At 45.8% G+C, this 18,448-nt stretch overlaps 1 protein-coding gene across 2 annotated transcripts; it reads left to right on the forward strand.

Annotated features, from left to right (window-relative positions):
* Positions 1-680: 680 nt before the first annotated feature.
* Positions 681-5,072, forward strand: LOC112890957 (cold-responsive protein kinase 1-like). Of its 2 annotated transcripts, XM_025957845.1 has the most exons (8): positions 681-1,058; positions 2,944-3,129; positions 3,210-3,325; positions 3,408-3,468; positions 3,553-3,618; positions 3,725-3,962; positions 4,244-4,394; positions 4,506-5,072. In XM_025957845.1, exons 2-8 carry the CDS (start codon positions 3,060-3,062, stop codon positions 4,863-4,865), a joined length of 1,062 nt encoding a protein of 353 aa, XP_025813630.1. In that variant the 5' UTR covers positions 681-1,058; positions 2,944-3,059; the 3' UTR covers positions 4,866-5,072. The 2 variants fall into 2 exon arrangements, with proteins under 2 accessions (XP_025813630.1, XP_025813629.1); XM_025957844.1 differs by having other exon boundaries at positions 684-1,058; positions 3,408-3,618.
* The last annotated feature ends 13,376 nt before the right edge of the window (positions 5,073-18,448 follow it).

An 18,448-nucleotide genomic window follows, 5' to 3' on the forward strand; every position in this document is an offset into this window, starting at 1 on the left:
ACCCATTGCTATGTAAACTCGTGTCTAAAAAAAAAGAAAAAAAAGTACATTTTTCATCCCTCAAATACTATAAAAATAGGACATTCATCCCTCATATTTATTTGGTTGAAATCAATTCTTTAACTAACTAAACCGGTGCATCTAACATCCCCATCTTAACTTAGCAATGGCTTAGTGTCATGTAATATTGGTTTGGGTCTGGTAATTATCTGACTAATCATTGGTTAATTAGTCACGTCTAATATTGAGTCAATTGCTACAATAGTTCGGTGTGAATCGGTTCCGTTAATTTTTTCATACAATTTTTATGGGTATCCAATTTTGAGGATTTGCTGAATTTTACTACGAACTTTCTCTCTTCAACTCAGCATATTACATTGCCAAGCAAGGATAGTCAGTCACATGATTTACGTGGCATAAATCACCACTAGATAGCACTAAACTATTGCTAAACTAAGGTGGGGACGCTAAAAATGCATCAATTTAGTTAGTTAAAGGGTTCATTTGTACCAAATAAAATATGAGGGATGAATGTCATATTTTTACAGTATTTGAGGGTATTTTTCCTAAAATATGTAAACTCTCTCCTTGGTCAAGGTCAATTTGGACTCCGCCCAGCGCCTCCGGAGAGGTCCAGCTCACCACGGGCGGAGCATCCCGCGGTGGCGCACGCGGTGACGCAGCCGCCAACGAACCCACCGATCCGGTCCCGCTCGCCCGCCGGCTCGCCGAGTCAACGGCTTGACTGCGCCCGCCACGCTCGCTGCCCTCGCTGCCTGCCGCTTAAGAGCATGCCTCCGGCGTCGTTTTATCTTCTTCCCCCTGGCTCCCCCTCCGTTCCGCGCTCGGGGAAACTTCCAACTTCCAAGCCCGAGAGAGGAAAAAAGGCGCCGTCTTTAACCGACCGACACCCTCCTTCCCCGACGGGGTTGCTTGCTGGGGCGGCCAGGCTATTGGATTTCCGGCGGCTCCCGGTTCGCGTGGCGGCGGGGTTGGGACACTCCGCGGGTCGCGTCTCGGCGGTCGCGTCCACCGCCTCCTTCGCCGTTGTGGTTCGGGTGAGTTTCGCCGTCCCCTTGGATTTCGTAGGGGAAAAGTTCCCCCCGTTTTGTGTCTTCTTGTCTCGCCGACTGGTTGCGTGGTTGCGTAGTAGATCACTGAATCCTTGGTCCTTGATGCTGTTTGTTGTGCGTTCCCTTGTTGGGCACGACAGTTGGTGATGCAAACGCTCGTTCTGCATCTCTGATCGAACAACCTAGTGATTCGGGACGAGCCACTAAGATCACCAATTTATCGTCTGCCGACAGCCTAGATTTTAGTTCGTATCCGGACTCTGCTTGTCAGCCTTATGCATGCAAATTCTGATACCTTGCCGGGATTTCAGTACAAAAATGTGCAAATTTAGCCCAATCATGTGTTAGTTGCTTGCAGCAATCAATTGGAGTCCAGCGCATACATTTCTATCACTCGTCACTGTTCAGTACCATGGACTGCAATCCGTTGTTTTGCCGTACGGAATATTTTTCTTGGGTCTGGTTGTTTATTACGCACAACCATCAGTTAGATAAGCAATGACGTACAGGTTGCATTCATATTTTCTTTTGTCTATTGACGCATTTTCGGTGTGGTTGTCTTCGCCTCCGTTGTTTATTGACAGGATGAAGCGAGTACGGAGTATAATTTTTTCCGTTTTCTTCCAAAGTATGTTTGGTGTGTTCGGAAAGGAGTCTGATGTTGATGCCTATCTAACTAACATAGGACGCATTTGACTTAGACAAAACTTGTAGTGGGCCTAGCCTACCGCATTTGATCGTCATGTAATCGTCGCCTGAATCGGTACTACAAGTGAAATACCAACATCTCCCATCAATGGACATTGATAAGGTTCAATCATTTTGCCTATGCTGACGTGCTACTTCCTTCGTGAATGAACAATTGGTATAGGACAATGGGTGCTGAAAGCACTGGTTTGTGCATCAGTGGTTTTCCTGCTCCTGTTCATGCTTCAAGTGAATTTTATACTATGTGGTCAATAGGAGGATTTAGGAATCTGGAAGCATGGAATTGTGATATACATAGCATAGAAAAAGATAGTGAGTATGGAGATAGATTAGGCGGGCACATGCAAATCAAGAGTGAGAACACAAAAAAAAATATTTTAAAGTGCTCGGCCTCGGACCTAGGGTAGTTTCTTATTGGGTTGCAACCCATGTACCATATCACATACATGCATTGTTTTTTTGGTAACATGAAGTTTCTAATTAAATATCCAGGAGGATATGGGAGCTGAAACCTGTTTTGTGCATCAGTGGTTTTCCTTCTCTTGCTAACTCTTGAAGTGAATTGTAAATTATGTGGTCAACAGGACTTAAGAATCTGGAAGCCTGGAATTGTGATATGTATAGGATAGAAAAATCAGTTGCCGTGTCGACAGTTTATGCAAGCGCCTGCAAATCACGAGCATTGCAACAACCTTTCTGTAGTTACATTGATTCTGAGAATAAAATTGAAATTTCGACGTGCTTGGGCTATGTGCAGCAAATAAAAACACCCATGGTTACTCTACCAGATCTAACTATAAGCCACCTTTTTTTTCTAACAGCAAAGCACAATCATATCATATAAATTATGCAGTGTTTTCAGTAGGTTTCTGGTTAATTTTTGTTATTAGGAGCATACATTATATATTCTTTTCAGGATTCAGGGAAATATTTTTTTGCCAATATACATGTTGCATTATTTCTACTGGCGTTCAATTTCTGGCTTTTTCCATGAACCTCCATTACGTGCAAAGTAAATATACTCCCACGATGGTGTGGAAATAAGTTTTGCCCAACTTAAGTTCAAATTAATGGTGGCAAGGAAATGTAGATAGTTGCCTAGTACATTGTGTATACTACTACTTACATAACCGTAACCTCTGTTCATGTTCTCATGTTTCAGGATATGATGGCTGCTGTTGAATGTTGATGAAATTCAGTTATAGATACTGAGCTGTCATCTAAGTTAAATTAAACACAGCACAACTGTGTGCACTGAGAGTTTGAAACACGTCAGCAATGAGTTGTTTTTCTCACTTTTTCAAGAGGAAAACGGGGCCGCAACGACAAGACGATCCGGCTAGTGATTGTAAGATCTCTTACGCTACAGTTATGTGAAAATTAACCATTTGAATCTGCATTTGTGACACTTAAAACTTACTTCTGCAGACTTCACTGGTTCTGAGAATATAACAAGATACAGCTATAGGGAACTGGTTAGAGCAACATCAAATTTTGACCAAGCCAATAAGATTGGTGAGGGAGGTTATGGTCCTGTCTACAAGGTAATAGCAGAACCTTAGTCAATTTGGTAATAGACCAGAATACATTACTGGTGCCTGAAATCTTCCCAATTTACCACTTCAGGGAACGCTCAAGGATGGAACAGCTATTGCCGTAAAGGTTCTGTCTTTACATTCTAGACAAGGTGCAAATGAGTTTCTCAATGAGCTTCTTGCAATCTCTGATGTTGCACATGAGAATCTTGTCAAACTCTATGGCTGCTGTGTAGAAGGGAACCACAGGATCCTTGTCTACAATTATCTTGAGAACAATAGCCTTGCACATACCCTTCTAGGTACTTTCTCTTTACTGAATCCTCGATATTATTTTCTGGAGTGCTATTATTTTCTCAAGATAAAATATTTAGATGCTGTAACATTCTCGTGCTTGCCTTGCTATAGGTTCAGGGCATAGCAACATCCAATTCAACTGGAGAACTCGAGTAAATATCTGCATCGGTGTTGCCCAGGGATTGGCTTTCCTCCATGATAGTGTCCGCCCTCACATTGTTCACCGCGACATCAAAGCGAGCAATATCCTTCTTGATAAGGACCTTACACCAAAAATATCTGATTTTGGTCTGGCAAAGCTTCTACCTTCGGATGTATCACATGTTAGCACAAGAGTCGCAGGAACTCTGTAAGTGAAGATTATTGTTGTTGCCTTACATCAGATTTGCTGTATGTTCTCTTGTAACTTATGTTCTCTGCCCCTAAGATACGCTGATGCAGGTTCTAATGGTCCTTTACTTAGTTGTGACAAGCATTGATTACTAGAATTTTTCGAAGTTGCCTAGGTTTCATTGATCTAATTTGATCAAAGAGTGCAATGAAAAAAATGGAACCATGCTATTGTGTAATCACTCAAAAATGGTATTTCTAGCGCTTGTATTGCTCCTCACAATGTAGTTTTGCTTGCAGAGGTTACTTGGCTCCAGAATATGCGATTCGAGGACAAGTGACACGGAAGGCAGATGTCTACAGCTATGGTGTTCTGCTCATTGAAATAGTTAGTGGAAGATGCAATACTGATACGAAATTGCCCTATGATGATCAGATTCTTCTTGAGAAGGTATATATGGGATGCTACTAGTACAAATAGCATACAAAAGAAATCCAGTTGATATGAATGTTCTTGCTTCAAATTGATTTCTGAACAAAGCACTTCCTATCCACTTTGCAGACATGGAGATACTACGACCAGGGGAATCTGGAGAAGATCATAGACAGTTCTCTAGGCGACGACCTGGACATCGATGAAGCCTGCAGGTTCCTGAAGATTGGGCTCCTCTGCACCCAGGACGTCACGAAGCGGCGGCCAGGCATGTCAGCAGTGGTGGCCATGCTGAAAGGCGAGGCGGAAGTGGACACTCAGATGATCAGCAAGCCCGACGTGATCAGGGACTTCAGGGACCTGAAGCTCCGGAGCAGGGCCACGTCGTCGACGCTGCTGACCTCCATCATGGCGCGCTCATCCCCGCTGTCGTCTGAAGAGACAACGCGCACCTCCATCACCTTCACGGCGATATCAGAGCGCGACTGATGATCGGGGATGAGGTTGACTGCGACTGCAACCGATTAACTAGAGCAAATTGTATGTAGCATAGGCGAGAATTCTTTTTGTTGGTTGTATGATTCGTGTGCATAGATGTGCTTTCCCCCTGTTATAGAGCATATGAACAAATTGGTTATACCTTCAGAGCAAGAATCAACCTGTGAAGTAAAGAAATGGAAATCTGCTCATTTCAAATTTTTAGTGTCTGTACATTCAGAAGAAAAAAAATCTGTTAGTATCTGTACAGTTCTGATCTCTCTTCCTTTTTTTGCTATTATCTGAATGACTGTATATATAAACTGCAGATGCAGTCACAGTCAGGCAGCATCCTAGTGTCAACTCTACTCGTAGCTTGTTCATGTGCAACGGCGCTTGCAGAGTTGGAACGCCTGCACACGCTCTGTTCTGTAGTGCTCTATCTGTACTTCGGCCGGAGCTTCTGTGTGTCCTGTGATCAGTTTCTGTTGGCACAGCACACGCAGCTGCACACAGGCACGCAAGCCGAGGGCACAAGCGCGCAGGACCCGATCGATCGAGCTGCAGTGAAGTTTGGTCAGCGCAGAGGCCGGCCGGTTGCTGGTGTCTCGCCGGCGGCCGACACGCGCGCAGGCCTTGGATCCGGCGGGCGGGCAGACAGGGCAGGCGGCAGCGGCGGGCAGCATCATGATGCGTGCACGGCAGCGGCCACAGCCACCAGCCCGCCGGCTGGCAGCGTCCTCCCCTGCCTCCGTCACTGCCACAATGCCCGGCCGGTGCCCGCCCGGCCTGCACGCCGCACACGGCGGTGAGGCGAGACGCCTTCTTCTCGGAAGGGTGATTGGCATGCCTCCGTGATCTCGCTCACAGGGCAGCAGGGTGCGTTGGCATGCTCGAGCAGTCGAGCTGCTGGTGGGTGCGCTGCGGGCCTGTCGGCGAGACACCATGAGTGAGTGTGGGTATGACCTGGGGCTCAACCGCAGAAAGCGAGCACCGGCAATACAGGAAGGACTGGGGGCTTTCGGCATCGATCTGGCTCCATTAGTAGCTTTTGAGGTGTTCTTTTCCTCTTGAATAAAGAAATCAGCTGACAATTAAGCACCTTTTGCTGCTGCATTATCAGAGCCAAATAAAAAGCCACTGAAGCATGCAATGATAGGTTCTAGTAGCTAGGGTCTGCCCGGCAGCGCGGGGCATATGCTTCTTCCGTATCAGGTAGTATCGCTGTCTCTTTTTGCATGAGACAGTGTGTCCTGGAAAGAAGAATGCATGTGTAGTTGTGTACATGATGCGCATTGGTCTAAGCAAAGCAACGCTAGCTCCTGGTTTAATCTACATACTAGTATATTACAATGCAAACAGTGCCGCTCCACTAGACATGTATGTAGTGTGCTTTGAAATCTCTTTTAGTATTTTTGACCAGTTCTTGATGCTTGAGCTCATCCTATATCTTATTAGAGGTATAAAGTCGTGTTGTTTGTCCTTGGTTGTGTCCGTAAACGCTCACAAATTGTGCTGACAAGTGTTTTTTTAGCAGTGTGATAGCATTGCTAGCTTGGCATGACAGCCACCAGCAAGAATGATAGCTGAGATCAGGGTTTGATCTTCTCCGGTCCATGAAAGCCACACATATGCCTTTTTATTGGAACAAACGGCAGGAATCACGGGTGAGCTGATGATTGCGCCCATGTGGTCGGCACACTTGGCAATAATACTGTGTTGGGTATGCAGATAGATGAGCACGCACAAGCAAGAATGATCACGGCCATTAGGGTGGTGTTGATATACAAATTGACCCAATTCAAAGTGGCTTTTCTTGTACGAGAAATGTTATTTATTTGTCGGCATTGTCTTTGACAAACCTCTGTCAAATTTGCTATATTTCAGTAAAACAAAATGTACTATTATTCCAGCCAATCCAGCCAGAGAAATCAATTCAAACTTTTTTTTTGTCATTCCACCCACTTTTCAGCCATGAGAACAAGGAGAGGAGGGTCAGTCAATGATGAACATGGTTAGATTTCAATACAATTAATGGTTACGAAATTGAATGCATTTCTTTTCTGCCTACTAATTCGTTTTTAAAAAATAAATGATTTGGTATATGTGAATCATGTGACAAATACCACTTGGTCACATAATATAGAAAGGGGAGAATGATCTTGTGACTGAAATCATGTGACAGATAAATAGACGCACCTTTCTTATGCATCTAGAGAACATTGACAAAAAAAAGCTTTTTTGTAGTTACCTATCTGGCGAGCGTTGATTTAGGAGTACCTGATAACAGTTGTCCTAATAAGCAGGAAACAGCCTTCACTTCTGGTACACCGAAAAACTTGCGTACAAATGATGAATGCATCAAGTAAAAGGCGAAAGGAAAAGGTAATAAGTTCATTGCATTCTAATTGCGATGCATAACATACAAAGTTTTTTTACGCCACGAGCTCCTGACAGTGCCTACTTGCATGTATGCATGTTTGTATGTAGCAGTGAACTATAGTGATCGATCGGCGGTGACTGGTGAGTCGTCAAGCCAGGTTTGGTCCGCGCTCCTATATGTATCTAGATACAGTCGGTGATAGAGACGTACATACTGTGAGGTTCGGACTAAAATGGACCATGTCACGCACACAAGCTAGTCCTGATGAATATGGTCAATCAGCCCTATATAAAGCTAGTAGATAGACATAAGCCAAACTAAGTTCTGAATAGAAATCACCTAGCTTTGTGAGAGGACACTATGAAGGAAGTAGTAGTAATAATAGAAGCTAAGGCCTATCCGATCTATGAATTAAAAAGGAAGAAACATGACGCCTAGGACTTGGCAATCAAAAGAATTTCTCAAGTTTGTATGATCAAATCAAATTCAAAAGGGAAAAGTCCGATTTACACTCGCAAAAATTCAATTTTCAATCTTAAACTACAAAACCGGATAAGAGAGACCATCCAACTGTTGAAACCGGATAAATTTAGCCCTCAGGGTGGTTTTAAAGGCAGTTTTGTATTTTTTTTAAAAAAATAAAAAACTCTAATTAAATTTAAAAAAAATCAAAACTAATTTATTTTAAATCATAAAAAATATGAAACTCTTATAAAAATTTTCTAAAAATATAATATATCTATTATTGCTCTATTTGAATCTTATTTATTCAAAAATAATAGGCATACAAGCAACCAAATAATATGAATATCAAAAATAGATCTGAATAACCGACAAGTATAGTGCCAATAGATAGGTTACATTTTTAGAAAAAATTTGATACTCATTTCGTATTTTTTAGATTTGAAATGAATTACTTATGAATTTTTTAGTTTAAATTTGAATATTTTTAAATTTTTATGAAATAAAAAATCACCTTCGAAACCATTCTAAGTACTAAATTTATCTGATTTTAACAGTTGGGTGTCCTCTCTTATCCGGTTTTATAGTTTAAGATTGAAAATCGGACTTCTGCGATAGCAACAGGATATAAACCAATTCAAAATTACCGATGTGTTTCAAGAAGAAAAATGCAGGACATACACGCAACGGAGTATTTGGGTGTCCTAGCTAGTTAGCTCTTGAATACTTGCGTGCTTCCCATTGGATCGATGTCAGAGATTTTTCTAGGGGTTATGCTACCACCGTACCAGGCTACCAGCTCTGGATTTTTGGAGAGAAATGGGAGCTAGTACACGGCGTGCATGAGCAGGGCCTGGATATTGGATGCATGGATGGTAGTACGCCCTGCAGGTAGGGGACACAAGGGAACAGACATAGAGCACAGTGCCGGTTCGTTGCTTTGGTGGTCCATTGTTCTTGCTGCTCAATAATCCATGGATCGATCCTAGTACAACCGACGTCTACTACCACTCATCCATCGTCGAGCGTCGATACACTAGCTAGCTGACGGCGTGTCAATGGATGTACATACGGAGACGCAGCGGCGTGTGCGTGTGAGAGAGACTCTTCATCAGAGAGTAGAGTCTGTAGAGAGGACGGAGACTTTTTTGGGAGCTGCAGTGCGATAGGGATGGGGGGCACGGGATGATCGAGGGAATTTCCCTTTCGACCGCTTTTGGAGGACATCTCGCAGGCCTTCTCTTGGAAGCCGAGAAAGCTGCGGCTGGCCCTGCTGTCCCTGTGCTCGCTCGCTGTGCATGGAGCATGGCTGGCTGCCCCAGCGAGAGGGACAACGCCACGGCCAAAGCTCCCTGCAACTCTCTCTCTCTCTCTCTCTCCCCCCAAGTGAGAAGAGACCAAGCTGGCACATCTCGACTTGACCACGGAGGGAGACTGGGACAACCATATGCGTTTTCAGCTCAGGTGGAAGGGGGCGCGGCACAGTAGCAGTAGCACGATGGACCTGCGAGACAAGAGCCTTCTGTTTGGCCTGGCTCGACCACCAGCATCGCCCAAGAGTATGGAGATGACTACCGGCCAGGCTGCAGGCTAGGGCATGCGCCGCTTCGCCTGATTCGTGTAGGCATGTGGAGACGAGAATACACCTCCCTTCCCTTCAGATATTATATGCACACATTGTCATGTCATGAACAGACGCATATATTCTGTTCGGATCAAGGATCATGCTTGCCTTGCTGCCAACTTCGTCCCTGCAGCTCCAAACTTTGCAGTACTCTCAACACTGTCAGGAGACTTCTTCATGCATGCTGCTCTGTGAGAATCTTGGTTAACTTCCAAATCAATTCCTTCAGTTCAGGATCACTAGAGATTCTTGGTTACATTTATTCATGCTTAGTGATCTGCCAACCATGCTCAGGATACTGAGATACTTGTATGGCTGAGAGATGCTTAAGAGATTTTTGTCTGAACCTTCTTTCCCCCAACAAGGTGTACGAAGTTGAGTTAGACGCGGAATACTGATACCGTCCTGCAGAATCCACCTGTGTCGTCCGGGGTATCTGTTTAAGTACCCCGTACTTCGCTGCTCTGAACAGCTTGTACCAGAGGCACATTATATAAGCACACACCACAACATGGAGTCAGAGATTACACCGTGCACGCACGTACCTAAAGCTTTTGCTCTTTATTCCTGAAAAGGCACCTCTTCCTGAAAAGTGCAAACCCTTTGTTGTTCCATTAGCGATTTAACACTTAAGCAGGTCCTATTACAGTACAGTATATGAACTATCTTAATCCTGATTCAGCATTTTGCCTAAGATACAAAACAAAGGGCTGTACGTTCAGCTGTCTTACCAGGGAGTTAATACATACCATTGGATAATATACCAGACAAACTTGCTTCATGTTAGAGAGAGAGAGATTGTCCATTGGTGCTTAGATCCAAGGCGTATTAAGGTAATTTTTTTTAAAGTAACGGGTAGCATTTCATTGATTAAACCGATCATTACAGGCCCAGATGATCTCTGGAGCTTCGTCAAACCAGACCGGGCCGGTCACATAGCTCATCGGCTGACCTAGCAAGTACATGTGCTACGACGTCCATACTACAACATCTCCTAACGTGGATCAAAGAAAAAAATACAAACAAACATACAGTATCAACTCTGTATACACATGGTTCTTTTTGTGCGCAGAAAGAAGTAATGGTGGCAAGACAAAAGCTCAGCAAATCAACGGCCTGTTTAATATCAATAATCATCATGGTACAAACATGGAGAACCACAGTACATTGCAACATAACCTAGTTTATATAAAAGTGGAAATCTTATACATTTGTGATTTGAAACTGTTGATTTGTTTGCATTTGTTTCAAATCGTGTACGTTTGTTTGCATGACTTTGAATAACTACTTGAAAAGAAAGCGCCAACTTATATGTGGGAACGATTGTCGTCACTACAAGCTAGTAAACATATCGACAGTTAAAACATACTGCCGATACTACATTACGGTTTATATTGTTTGTGTTACCATTTAGAAATTATTAGGAGAGTATACATAAATTCAGTCCAAAGGAACAGAAGGATTATTTCGAAAAAGACACGGTCTATACTTTCATGGAAAAGGAAAGTTTTGAAGCATATGATAAGAAAAAGGAGACTTTATGATTTCAGGACAGTTGGAAATACACTTCGGAAATATATTTAATTATTTGAGCGCAAAAGGATATAGCTGGACTGATGAAGGTCCAGCTTATTGCACCGTTTCAGTCAAACAGATTATTGATGAGTAGTAACTGAAGCTTTGTACCCATTAACACCTGGCCATTTCCAGCCGAAATTTTAAGGACGTGTCAGTTTTCCAAAAATGAAGAAAGACAGCTACATCCGTTTCAGTTGCACACTAATCCAGACGAGAAAAGAACTAAAATACAAAAATGACTTGCACATCTACAAATTTCTGTCGCCATGGTTGAGAGGAAAAAAAGATTAAAACAAGCACAGGTAGAAGATCAAATGGACAACGCATCTACAAGGAAAAGCTTCGGTTCCAACAAAGTTTCAATCTTTTCCTTAGCCGTTTCTATGAACTCAGGGAAATCAAACAAACCAACACTCAGGATCAGCAAGATCGAGGCCATGGAAGCAAGAGAGAGAAGCAGATGTTTTATTTTTAGGATAAAAAAGGACGAGATTTGTAAACTCTCTCTAAATGATTTGGGTCAAGTTTGAAGAGGAACAACGACCCACACCTTTCTTTCCGAATTGAGTCCTTAATTCTGCCCCCCTGCAGAAACAATTCAAAACCGAACAGGCACATACAGGAAAGCATACGGATAAAACAGCATGAAATATGTGCATCAGCATCTCCAAGATGACCCAAAAAACTAGCAGATCATAAGATTGGGAGGAGATGATCATGGCCTGTTCTGCATGCTTGGCTCCTTGCACGCCACCCACAGCATCCAATCACGCCACGGGTTGGGCTACATGTGTGGCATACAGGGAGCCAGGCACACACGAGGCGATCGTGGACCAAACCTGGTGGTTCTTGCCGAGGTAGCTCCATGGCTTCCACAGTTTCCACATCAGAAGCTCGATGGAGGTCGATCATCGGCGCCAGGAGAGACGGCCGAGCCAGCAGAAACGCAGATGCCTGACCTGGAAGAAGGACTGAGCAAATCTTGGTGATGATCACCAAGAGAAGAGAGGAGGCTGGAGAAGCTGCTAAAGGCGTGTGGGCGGCTAAGGTGGGGAGAACAGTGGAAGACTGGAAGAGTGAGGTAGAAGCAAGGGGGGAGAAGCTGGATTTTATAGAGGTGGGAAGGGGACGGCGTGCCTGCCCTTCTTTTTTGTTGTCACCACCACTTACTCCTCCTACTACTACCCAACGGTTATCTATTCTTATTTATTTAGTACTTATTTATTGTGCACTGTAAAGTCAGAGATGAGAACCATTTTTTTTAAAAAAGAAAGGAGTTGAGGACCATTTTAGATGTACATATACGCAAACAAAATGTTTATTATGCATGAGGTAGTTTAGGACTTTGTTGGCACAAAAATGCACTTTGCAGTTAATTAAATTTGTCAGTATATAAAAATGATTAGTGGAATGCTTGCACCACCCACAGCCACCAATGGCAAAAAGAAGTGAAATGTAGGGACTAGGGAGTAATACCAAAGACCTCACTCATTCCCCTCCCTTGGCATGCCAAGGTTGGATGAAGCCATGAACTGCCGAGAGACTCGACCTGCAAGCCTCATGTGTAGTAGGCTCTGCGTGATATTCTCCTAGGCCCCTCATGCACCATACTGTGGACTTTGGCTCCGGATAGACAGATGGATGGATGGATGGATGGAGACTAGATAGATGAAATTGGCAGGGAATCACACCGTTTTATTCCCAGTCCCAGCAGAAGGCAGAAGCCCACTCCAGTCAGCTGTACCTGTATGTATTCAGCAACAAGAACAAGAGAGAGAGGGAGGGAGGGAGACAAAGCTAGGGGCAAAAGCAAAGCAATGCAACTATGCAAGCATGCCTCTCTCTCTCTCTCTCTCTCTCTCTCTCTCTCTCTCTCTCTCTATTTTTCTAGGTTTTCACTTGTGAATTGGATTTTGTCTGGAGCAGTTGGATGGGCTCCGGTCCAGCCCAGATTCTTTTATACCAACCAACCTCTCCGTCTCCATGCCAATCACAGAAGAAGATCATGATGCCGCCACACACTCCCACCTCACCTACGCCAGGCTAGACGCCCCGGCGCCGCTGTCACTGAGAAGTGTGGTGGGTGTCACCTCGCTCGGTCCACAAGTTTGGACCATGCTCGCACAAAATCACTCTTCTCTGTCCGCTTTAAGTTTTTACCGAGGTTATTATTATTGGACTGTGTGCACAGATGCAAAGACTGTAAAATTTTTCATGCAAATTTTTCAGTCACATGTAGTACATACATACTCTCTGGTGGACCCGAGCACTAGCTATTTCAGTACATCTGGCTTTTTTTTTTTTTGAAACGCGTACATTATCTGGTGAATGCACCAGTAGTTAACTGGCAGAATAGCATATGGCCCGGGCTTCTTGCAGCTACAGTTTTATTCAGCAACCGCGTCCAGTCTGGTGCTAACACATGCATTTATGTATGTTTAGCTGGAGAAGTTGGTCATTTCTGCCCCATTTCTTACGTTATGTACAGAAGCCCTGACCTGTACCGTTAGGTCTTTCCTGCCCCCAGCCAACTGTTACATTGGGCATCTTTAGTTTGTTAACTGGGATCCAGATGGCAGTACTACCAGTAGCACTAATCTGAACACAGTTTCACCAGAGCAAAAGAAAAGGTTCCTGCTGCGCCTATTGTTAATGCAGGTGCTAGCTGCTCGGTGCTCTCTCTCATCTTTTGACCAGTAGCCAAGGCTTGGCACGCAAGTGATGAAGACTTGTACACACATGGTATATATCTGATGTGATGTTCAGTGACCGAAAGCTACAGTTTGCATAGTTGCTACGTCAAGGCAGGCATGTACATGCGTTTTTATGGGCTGATTAGGTTGGATTTGGTTTGGTTGGAGATGGGCGGTGCTGTTCGTGCAAGGAGATGGGGATGGTTGGCTTGGAGGTAACGCGTGGACGCTTCCTCTTGGGGCCTTTCACCCCAGTGGAGGACAAGGGAATGTTCTCCAAAGTAGCAGTTGCGATGGACCGGAAGATGGTTTCACATGCGTCGCTCGCGTCCACGCAAAGCAAACAGAAAAACAATCGCATGCATTTGCGGCAAAAGCAGCAAGTGCTGACCTGCACTCTGATCAGAACATCTGATCATCAGGTTAATGGGTTGATCACTTTCAGTTCACAGGACAAGCTAGAGCTAGCAGATCAACCAAAAACTTGCATCACATGCTACGGCTAGGTGATTTAGAGTTGATAATTTGCGTGCTGGTTTGCGTCAACAAGTTCACCAAAAAGCTTAAGCCTTGTCGGCGAAATGTGAGGCGATACACATCATGTCGCTATCTTACATCTTTTTTTATAAAGGATTAACCCAGCCTCTATATCCATCTTGTGGATATATTCGGTCAAAAGTTACCAGAGTTCTTAGAGACTCTAAACCTCCAATGAGGGATTTCAAAAATCAAGAAAGAAATCTATAAAATAAAGAAAAAAGCTAGAAGACTAAGCTTCAATTTTCTTCTTCGTTCCCGCTTCAACTTTGTAATATCTTCACGCAACATCAATCCATCGCATTAGAAACTTGATATCCAGATCGTCTATTGCTTGCCATATCTTTTCACATCAATCTCCGCCTAGCGCATGGGTGTGAGGAAAGGTCGACATCGCCTCCAGGAAGGGAGTGGCACCACAAGGTGTCACCAATGTCAATGCCAGCGTAATGCCGGACAAAAATTCCCTTTCCCATCGCACCCTATGACACTACGGACCTGTAGAAAGCACATCGGCAAAACCTCTAAGAAGAAAATCGGCGCAAGAAGCATCGCTATTGCCGACCGGCATGAGACCGGACAAAGATTTCTCCATGCACTCCTCGGAGACAACTCCGCGTGCCTGCGCCCACTAGAAGCACCAGCCGGCAGTCCGCCTCCGAGGCTGAGCCTCCACCATGAGCTGTAGTTGCCGTTGCTGCCACCCATCCCGTCGTCATGCTGGCTCCATGGGCGAGGCCAGAACCAGCCTCATTGGCCCTAGAACTGACGCCGCCTCCCCTGGAACGGAGCGCCAGCAGGCACGCCGCAACTGTTTAGCGGTCGCACGGCTGCCCGGCGCAGGGAGGGGAATGGCAGCGAGGTAACGCGATGAGGCAGGGTCGCATCTACCACGGCCACCGTGAAGCCACGGCCGCCAACGCAGCCCGTAGGGTGTGGCTGCCGACGCATCGTGCAGCCACCGCGCAGCCTCTCGCACGCACGACGCAACCCCTACGCGGCCACCACCGTCCGCCACCGCGTGGCCTTCTCCCACGGGCCAAGGCTGTCGGCACCACCACTGCACGCCGCCAAGATCCAAGAGGAGCGTTCGATTCAGGTGAAATCACCCCGCCGCCGCCCTCCTAGCTCCCGCATGGGCTTTTGGCGGCCAGCTCCGGCAACGGTGAGACGGGAGAGGCAAGGAAGAGGGGTTGGCGGCGCTAGGGTTTATAGGAAGGAGGCGAGATGGGAGGCGGATAATTTTCGATGTGTAAAAGGAAGGAACGGGTGGCCCCGCCGCCGCCCTCCTTGCAGCTCCCTATACTTCCGGCGGGCAACTCCGGCGGCGGCGGAGGCAAGGAGAGGAGCAGCTGGGGTGGGGGTCGGGGGAGCCGCCCAGCTTGAGCGACGCGGGGCCGGGATAGGCGTGTCAGATGATATCCACAACCACAATTCTGAGCTACCTTACATCTTTTGCTTTGGCATTTGGCAATATATCAAGTTGTATGTACGGACCAGCAGCTACGTAATAAAACCTTTATAGGCCAGGCTTCGAGGAAATATTCCAGCATACTTTGACAAGTAATCTAAGTCCAAAGGAAACCGAAATGATCAATATACCGCCTGCGACGGTATGATCGAGTGAGGCATGCATATATGTACAGAGATGTCATGTTGCTGGCATGGACTTGCATATATAATGTATACAGGCCCTCGCGTGCGAGAATCATGGCTTGCTTCTCCGGATCTGACCGGGAGGCAGCAGCAGCCTTTCACATCTATAGCTCACCACATGCCTCACGATTTCATCATATGTACACTTTGTGCTAAAAATTGCGCCTCAATGTACTGCTCAACATGCGAATGATCATGAGCCAAATGTGGTCTTTCGCGGGGGGGGGGGGGGGGGGGGGGGGGGTGCGGGGGCGAAAAAGAAGATCATGAGCCAAATGAGATTCAGACAGGTTTGTGGTTTGTCTCTTTTTTGGGTCAGAGAATGTTAGCAGGTCTATGAAAGGTTGCCGATCGAGACAAGGTAAAAGTTGTCATCAGAACCGGGAAGTGCTTTTTAAGTTGAGAGATCCGACCATATATCACCGTACCTTCTCGTATCCGCTGTCACCCCATGCACCACCACTTGGACCATGAAGAGAGGAGAGGAAGTGCTCGGAGTTGCCCTTGTGGATAGACTAGTGATGTCCTTTCACACAGAAAAAGAACGGGAGCATTTGTCTCGAGAGGAGATCGACTAAATTTTCGAAATCTCGTCCGTGTCCCTGCAGATACAAGAAAAAATGTAATCCCAAATTAAATGTAAAACTTTAACAATGCCCCATGACAAGTACGTCGTTCCCCTTTTCTGAATTGCCTTGTTGACAAATTCTGTCAAAAAGACAAGATTTATAATAAACCAGTAGCCATAGCTAGGAGACAGCACATACATACATATGCTAGTGCACAATTCTTTCCAAAATATCATAAAGTGAAAGGAGAAAAAAGGAAACGTTTTTGCGATAGATACATGACAAATCCACGAGATCGATCGATTTTATATATGGATGTAAAGACTAAAGAGAGAGCACGACCGATTACAATAAGCACGCACGAACGACTTCTTGCTGCTAATCTGCTCCACCTACGCAGCCACACACCAACCAACCCGCCCAGCTCGATCTGCTCGATGGAGGAAAGGGACACGTGCGTGAGCAAACTTTTCCTCGTCGCCTCGCTCTCACCGTCTATTGACCAGCCCATCTGCAGCAGCACTAGTTTATGGCACTGATGATGCATCGCCCGTGATCGCACGAAGAGATCGCGACGAGAGACAGACGGGGAGATTGGCATGGAAAGGGGGAAGATTTCCTGAGATATTCCGAGCTGACCACGCTGGTACCCTATAAGCATACTACATCACTTTAGATTTGTTCTTGATCAAATAAACCTATTTAAATTTTAACCGACTTTATAGAAAAATATAGTAGCATGTACGATACCAGACAAATACACTACAATCTATTAAGACACATTTGATGGTGGTGGATACATAAGAGAACTGTTTTGTATGGTGTAGATGTTGGGGGAGTCACGCCGAGCGCCCCCGCCCCGCCATCCGATCATCATCCCGGTACCGCCGCCGCCGTCAGTCCGCCTCCGTTGCCCATCTCCATTCTGACATCAAGCTCCCCCACCCTAATCCTAGCCCACCGGTTATCCTCCGATCGCTGTCGGCGTCCCCCGTCGCCTTACCGCACTTCTCTCACAACCCGCCTCCGTCACCGGTCTTCCTGCCTCCCCCCTCTTCTAATGCTGCTGGTGGCCACCGATGCCTCAGCAATCCTATTTCCGAAGTCTGGCCGCCGCAACTCGGGAGGAAGATGAACATGGACGGTAGCGCGCGATAAATAGATTTTCTGGTCTAGACTTTGTCAAAAGTAGAAGAGTTTAGCTTGGAACAAACATAGAGTGAACAATTATTTGGAACAGATGAGTACATTTGGGGATAAAAAAAAAAAGAGAAGGGTTTGGAGTGTTGGAGAACATGGGGCCGGGGCAGGCCTTTTGCAAGGAGGAGAGTTGACAGGGAGGAGGGAGGCATCGAAATCCCTACGGGTTGGGTACTTTTTTTAGAGTTAAAAGGGCGAACACGGGTAGGGTGCTTAGGGTAGCTTGCATGAGCATGCATGCGTATTTGTGCATGGAGTAGGGTAGGCTGATGAGGAGGGAAGAAAGGCATGCTGCAAGCTGCATGCATGAAAAGCGAGGCCGGCCGGCTTTCATGTTAAGTCACGGCCCCCTCTTTGGCGGGCAGCTTTGGGCTGGGCCATGGCATCATGCATGTGGCCCCCCGACCAATCAGGGAGCGGAGGGAATGTCTGTCATCCAAAGGTGGCCGGCCGGCGGGCCGAAAGGGGATCCATGGCTCCAGCGCCACCACCTGTGACCTGCCCTCCCGGCCGGCCGCCGGTTGGTGCTGGCCGCCGTGTCCCCGGCCAGCCAGCGCCAGACGGCGAGAGGCTCTACTCTCTAGCTAGGTGCTAGCACTAGCTGACTAGTAGCAGCTAGAAAGCTTGTGCTACCAGCGGCCGGAACGTGAACCTGCAAGAGAAGAGAAGTTGGATTTCGCAGCCATGGCCATGGCCGTATATAGCTAGCAAGTAGTAAATTTTAATGATAGAGCCGGTACCAGGTGAGGACGGTGCGTCAGGTCAACAAATGGTTTCTTTTCTTGCGAGCTGTAAATTCGCTGGCACGTTCGTGGCTAGTTTGAAGTTAGAGCAAGTAAAATAATTTAGACAGCTGTTAGTTATAGTATATTATTGCCATATCATATTAAATT

Source organism: Panicum hallii, chromosome 4 (genome assembly GCF_002211085.1).
Source record: "Panicum hallii strain FIL2 chromosome 4, PHallii_v3.1, whole genome shotgun sequence".
Taxonomy (NCBI): domain Eukaryota; kingdom Viridiplantae; phylum Streptophyta; class Magnoliopsida; order Poales; family Poaceae; genus Panicum; species Panicum hallii.

Coding starts and splice junctions, on each gene's coding strand:
- LOC112890957 (XM_025957844.1), top strand. CDS start 3,060: ATGAGTTGTTTTTCTCACTTTTTCAAGAGGAAAACGGGGCCGCAACGA. Junction 3,326..3,407: donor GTTATGGTCCTGTCTACAAG/GTAATAGCAGAA, acceptor TTACCACTTCAG/GGAACGCTCAAGGATGGAAC. Junction 3,963..4,243: donor ACAAGAGTCGCAGGAACTCT/GTAAGTGAAGAT, acceptor TTTTGCTTGCAG/AGGTTACTTGGCTCCAGAAT.